Source organism: Chaetodon auriga, chromosome 5 (genome assembly GCF_051107435.1).
Source record: "Chaetodon auriga isolate fChaAug3 chromosome 5, fChaAug3.hap1, whole genome shotgun sequence".
NCBI classification, from domain to species: domain Eukaryota; kingdom Metazoa; phylum Chordata; class Actinopteri; order Chaetodontiformes; family Chaetodontidae; genus Chaetodon; species Chaetodon auriga.
Genome location: NC_135078.1, coordinates 8062917 through 8069283, shown reverse-complemented (window position 1 = coordinate 8069283; position 6367 = coordinate 8062917). Strand labels below are relative to the sequence as shown.

At 42.7% G+C, this 6367-nt stretch overlaps 1 protein-coding gene across 2 annotated transcripts; it reads right to left on the bottom strand.

Annotated features, from left to right (window-relative positions):
- Positions 1–746: 746 nt before the first annotated feature.
- lox (lysyl oxidase) lies at positions 747–6026 on the bottom strand. 2 transcript variants are annotated; one of them, XM_076731132.1, is made up of 7 exons: positions 5492–5689; positions 3296–3404; positions 2572–2703; positions 2303–2459; positions 1823–1918; positions 1439–1554; positions 747–914 (listed from the first exon to the last, which is right to left on the bottom strand). In XM_076731132.1, exons 1-7 carry the CDS (start codon positions 5628–5630, stop codon positions 908–910), a joined length of 756 nt encoding a protein of 251 aa, XP_076587247.1. In that variant the 5' UTR covers positions 5631–5689; the 3' UTR covers positions 747–907. The 2 variants fall into 2 exon arrangements, with proteins under 2 accessions (XP_076587247.1, XP_076587246.1); XM_076731131.1 differs by lacking the exon at positions 747–914 and having other exon boundaries at positions 1435–1554; positions 5492–6026.
- Between the last annotated feature and the right edge of the window lie 341 nt (positions 6027–6367).

The window sequence follows — 6367 nt, the reverse complement described above, 5'->3', positions numbered from 1 at the left end:
AGTAGCTCTAAATCCTTTGTTCATATTTGGTGTAATGCTGCATGACAAATTAACTGAACCGACAAAACTAACACTAGCTTGCTGATATACTGTATGTCTTCTGTTTGTCTGTTAAGAGGTAATATGGACACGTCTGACCTGACACTTGATCAAGGTCACAGATCAAGATCAAGATCGAGATCAAGTCACAGGTTAGATTTTAAATCATATTTCATAAAATAATACTGTCCTCAAATTAGTAAAGGTTCTGCTGATAACATTGCACTAAATGACCACATAGAATAGCTTTGTTGATGTATGCAGATATAAAGAAAAGCAAAGCTATACCTACATATTGGCTGGTAACTTCAATATGTTTGACCCCCTACGGCTGTTATTTTTAGAAGTTACAGCTGGTGATGTTACAGTTTGCATAGATGACTTCTGATTGGATGCTGCTACAAATGTTTAAAGCACCTGGTGTATAAATCACTGAAGCTGTTACTTGATAAAACATTTCTTTTTTAGTTTTAATGGTGCAACCTGTTGCACTAAATCACTCATTCCAGGACTTATCTATTTAGGAGTTATTGCTCAGTTGTGGATTTACAAATAGCTGGTGCAACCCAATCTAGAACCTCCAGTCCAAGTCCTGAAATGGACTAAATGTACGTCCTGGTGCATTCTTACTGACATGAATACCTGCCTCAGTAACGTGAAAAACCTATTAGTAATCCAGCTCTGTTGATTGATTTATGCTCCCTCTGACGTCAGGCTTCATTTTGACTAAAATAAGCTGGTTCAGGTGTTTCATGACAGTTTTAATAATCCACTTTTGCTTTAATCTGGTTAGAATTGAATTGTTTAAATCACATGTAACTTTAAGCTTCATTCTTCTTCTTTGCAAGATCATATTGCAGAATTCATCTCAATATCTGCAAGAAACAGAAGAACAAGAAAATCAATCACTGATTGGATCAAAGCATTGATTATCATTAAAGTTCGGCCCTGTTGTCTCCAGGCTGAAAATCTACTCTGTTCTTTCTTTTCTTTCATATTGAAATGAACCACAAGGTGTTAAGAAGTTGTAGGTATTTCTGTCTCTGTCTCGGATAAATATTTACAGCCGTTCTCGGGGAGCAGACCTGTGAAGTTGTTACATCAATGGAATATTTAACAGACAGTAAATGGGTCTCTGACTGAACGTGTAACTTTGGGGCCCATACACTCAGTGGCACAGCTGCTGCTTTTACATGACAGTAAAATCACAGCTCTCTGGCTTTTGGAAGGAGCCACGCAAATTCAAAAACCCCCAGTGAATTTTCACACACATCAACCCTTTAAAACGGGTTGGAAATCAAATATTTAGATGAAGATCTGCCCCTGAATTTGATCATTGCAAAGCTAGTGAACCTGCAATAAAGTCAAAGTAAGGGGAGAAGCAGATAGTGTTTCTCACGATGTCATGGTGCATCCAGAGACGTGAGCCGAGGTGCCGGTGTACTGGACGTCACAGCGGACCACGTTGTTGTTAAAGTTTGACTCAGGAACCTGCTGCCTGGGATTTACTGTCACCTGCCAGGACAACACAGCAGAGTGCATGCACCACTCATCAGTACATGAAAAAACACAATCCAACAATATATTAGTCTGTCGCTCAGTACTTTCTGTCTCCCTGTCTGTGGTTCTCAGTTCCACCTCCTCTGGTTGTTACTATAGAATCTTAGTTTGATTTTTTCTAGCGTGTAATGAGGAAAATGCAGTGATAACATGCTTACATGAGTAGGATAACATCACTTATCTATACAAAGCCAGTCATTTTTTTCCCCAGCAGCTTCCATACCTTTAGGATGTATCTTCCAGGAGTGACGTCAGTGATGTCAATCCACTGACAGTCAATGTCAGCGTTGTAAGTGTCATAACAACCTGGACTCAAACCCTGCACACACACACAAAATCCAATTTACTGTATCATACATCATATGTACAATCATATGTACAAAAAGCCTGCTATGGATTTTATGGCCTTCTTTCATTGAAATATTGTTTTTCATACATAAAGATATATAAACACATTTTTAAAAGTGTGTGTGTGTGTGCGTGTGTGTGTGTGTGTGCGTGCGTGTGTGTTTGTTTTATTTTTATATCCTGATGGGGACTTTAACCTGAGTGCTCACCAACCCATGGGGACCTCCTGTCACTGTGGGGACATTCAGTTGTGATGGTTAAGGTTAGAGTAAGGGGCTAGAGAATGCATCATTTCATCTGAGTATCTGTACAGGTACAGTGATACAAACATATGTGCATGTGTGTGCGTTTGCACCTGAGTGTGTGAGGTGCAGGCAAAGCGGCGGTAGTATCCTGGGTCACAGGAAGTGTCCTCCAGACAGAAGCTGGCCTTGTGACCTTCAGCTACCTGCCTCTGAGTCTGGACATCCAGCAGCTCGTACAGGCTGAACTCGTCCATGCTGTGGAAGTGACTGAACAACAACACCACAATTAAGACTTTTATCAAGCAGTTCATTTAACAGACACTCATTTACATATTAAAGGGCTAATGCTAACTTCTACGAGCTACTGCTAGCTACCCACTTATGACAGCTGTGCCACTCCCAGGCATATCGAGGTTTACTGGGAAGGAAGTCCGCTGTCCCCTGGTTCTTCACCCTCTGAGGAAACCTCAACAAAACTCTGGTGTCATAATCCTGAGAGTATCTGGAGGATCTGGAAGGGGCAAGGAGATTAGAGGAGATGAGGAGATGACAGGGGAGGAGATGAGAAGAGGAGACAAGGAGAGGAGAAAAGGAGAGCAGGGATAGGATACAAGGAGAGGAAACAAAGAGAGAAGGGAGGAGAGGAGACGGGGGGTAAGTAAGTGCTTTTTGAAATAATAATTTTCCGTGCTGCTAATTTGACAAATATATTAAAGTGACAAAAAAAACAAAACAAAAAAACATCGACAACATTTTTTCTTCTGCGCTACCTGCCCAGCTGCAGTATGGTTAAGGTTAGGGAAAGGCTGTGGTTATGGTATGTTTAGGGTTAGGCAACCAAACACTCAATGTTAATTAACGTCAATTGCAGGTCTGTGTCAGGAATAAGACTCAGGCGTCCTTCATCACAGTCAGACCTGCGACTCAGACAGCAGAAAAAAAGAAAAAAAAAAAACGAAACAACTTCAGGAGCAGGAGCTTAGTCTGATAAAATTGAATGCTGCTCTGTAAATTTTCTTATTCAGTTCATTTTATTCAAACCACTGCACAAATCTGAGATGTGGGCGGTAAGTCAGAGGTCTCGAAGCAGGTGTTAAACGTACGTGGCGAGACAGTTCTCTTCAGCAGCACAGCGGAGGTTGTACATGGGCATCCTCTGGACGTAGGAGGCGATCTGGATGTAGTATGGATCAGGAACCAGATCGGGGAGACCTGCGAACAGGACGGGAACACAGCACATTGAGTACAGTGATTATGGAGACAGTGGGTGAAAGAGCTCTCTGACGTCTGATTGGTTGTTCAGGCTCGTGAAACAGGATTTGAAAAGAGAATCCTCGCTCCATCCGTGCTTTTGAGTGACTGAGCATTTCCAGGATGCCCCTTTCATACCCAATCATGATTCTATCACCTGATACCAGTGAACCTGTTTACCTGTGGAACGTTCCAAACAGGTGTTTTTGGAGCATTCACAACTTTCCCAGTCTTTAGTTGCTCCTGTCCCAACTTGTTTGAAATGTGTTGCTGCATCAGAATGAACAGATATTTACAACGTTCCAAAATTTTCTGGAATCAGGCTTTTAGTTAAAATTAGCTCAACCTTAAACGTCACAGCAGTAAAATATAACATACACATTCATGCAGCAGTAATATTAATCCAAAGACATCACACATAATAGTAAAATACTGACAGGGACAATTTTATTGCATAATGAGTACTTAGGTTAAGTGTATTTAGCTGATAATACCTTCATACTGTGTGTGTCAGAGCCATTCGTCTTAGGCAGCAAACAGAATCAGACGTGACACAAAGTCAGACTTCCGCTGTCGGTGGGAACTGATCTTAAACCTTCTGAGCTGCAGCAAGAATCCATAAAAAACTGCTATGTTTAAAGGATTCATTTTATTTTTCATCCAGTGCTTGTGGTACAATATGAATTTGATGTGACCCACATCTGGGAAAGCATTTAATGGGATATTTTGCCCTGGGCGACACCTTGCAGGCAGATATGGGAGGTTTGTGACGTTTGAGTTGGCTAGTGGCAGTTTAAGTTAGTAACCATCTCCACTATCTTGCAGTGACCTGTGATAGATGGTTATTGTTGATGTTGAGAGGACCTAGGAAGTGAACTTGGACAGAGTTAGGGTTCCTTTAGGAGCCTTGCAGACAGATGTTAATGTGGGCATGAAAATCCTTCACTTGGCTATTATTGCTCCCTCCTCTCTTTATATTGTGTGTATGTATGGTGACAGGTGGACATACTTGGGTAGTGGTGTTGATGGATCTTTTTAGGAGGGTGGTCAGCTTAGTAAACTGGTTACCACTGCTCAGGAGCTTTCACTGGTGATGGAGAAAACACTGCTATGTGATGTCAGCATGATCTGGTCTGTATTCATGATGCTCTCTGTGCATTTGTGCTTGAAAAAACAGTTCTTACCATGTTGGAAGGTTCATTTCACCTGTAGCTTTATTGTCTATGTTTAATTAATTAATTAATTTGCATTGTGGACATCGTCTTTTTATGTGAATTTATGTCCCTTGAAAACAAGATTAAAGTTCCTTAAGGCAAGTGGCAGCAGTGTAGAAGTGGGTGAATAAGTGAGTGTCTTTGTCAGTGACCATAACAGCACAAATAACTGACATGGAAATCTTTAAACAAATCTACAGTATTACTAATATAAAGTGGGAGATTATTGAGCCTCAAAAACTCCAAAGTCTTTGAGTATATATATGTCAAATTGCAGAAAACTACGTCATTGTTTTCCTTTGTTTTCTGGGGAAGGACCCCACACACCCTTCTCTAATTGTGCCTCCCCCTGCTGGGTGTGGCCTATCTATATATGGCTCCTGGACTCAGCTCAGCTCAGTTAGTGCTCACCGTGACACCCTGTGAGCACAGGTTGGTATGTTAAAGATTAAATTCAGTGAAATGTCTTTGAACTGAAGTCCTCACAGTATACTCTAACAGTACTGACACCATACAAACTGTCAGTATGGGCCCTATATTAAGAATAAGGGTTTCTTTACCATTTAAAATGATCAAAGTGAGATGGAGGTAATCATCTAAATTCATGTGAAATGAAGCCTGATTTTAATGACAGGCATGTAAAAACTGGAACACCTGTCTACGTTTGCATGAGCAAGGGAGAGATTACCGAGCTACAGGAATAAACACAGACACCAGACTTTTATGACCTTTTATACTTGCCTACTTTTGACTGAATTAAACAGATTTTTACTGTTATGATGATCAGTGGACGAGAGGGAACTGAGAAGAAGTGTGTAAAGTGTAAAAACGTACCGTTCTGGTGGTAGCTGGTGCCGTATCCGTGCCGGGGCTGAGTCCTGGGTCTGGGTATGTGGTATGAGTTGTAGTAGTTATAATACGGGTAATAGTTAGAAGACTTGTACGGGTTGTACGGATCGTCTCCGACCATCATGTCCTCCCGCCTGACCGGGGCAGCGTCTCCGTCGCCGCCGGCGGGCGGCTGCTGCTGCTGACGCGCCACCGTGCGCAATTGCGCAGTGCCGCTGGCGACTGGGACCCGCGGGGAGCCCCGGGACGCGGCGGGAGCCGTGTCGTTACCGCTGCTGAGGACGACCACAGGGTTACCGCGGCGGGGTGACCCGGTTTGCCTCCTGCTGGAAGGCCGGTAACGAGAGCCGCGGCTCAGGATGCTGAAAACCTGTCCGTTATGTTGCCATGTCAACCCCCGACGAAGCGCATCATCACCATCACCTGCAGCCTCCTGAGCGCGAGTCCCGTCCAGAAAACTACAGAGGAAACATAAATGTGCCAAAGACAGAATCAAGGCCTCGGGGGAGAGATCCTTCATGATTAAAAAAAAAATAAAGTATTACTTTTAAATTTTCTCCAAAAAAGACGATATTTTCTTCTTCCCACGAACACACAACCGCTGATTTGAAGAGTTTCTCTGAAGTGTTGCCGGTCAGCAACTAGTAAAGCTGCTGCGGAGACAGAGAGAGAGAGAGAGAGGGAGAGGGAGAGGGAGAGAAAGAGAGGGAGAGGGAGTTTTGTAAGCTGCAGTATGATTTTGGGTGTGACCTTGACCCTTCCAGTCAGGGTCAACAGCCCAACAACCAGATGAAATTTGTAAAGACACAAGACTGAAATTTGCAGATCTGCAGTAACTTTCCATTTCTGTCCTATTTGAAG

Coding starts and splice junctions, on each gene's coding strand:
- lox (XM_076731131.1), bottom strand. CDS start 6,026: ATGAAGGATCTCTCCCCCGAGGCCTTGATTCTGTCTTTGGCACATTTA. Junction 2,704..3,295: donor GAAGAGAACTGTCTCGCCAC/GTACGTTTAACA, acceptor TGCCCCTTCCAG/ATCCTCCAGATACTCTCAGG. Junction 2,460..2,571: donor GAGTGGCACAGCTGTCATAA/GTGGGTAGCTAG, acceptor GTTGTTGTTCAG/TCACTTCCACAGCATGGACG.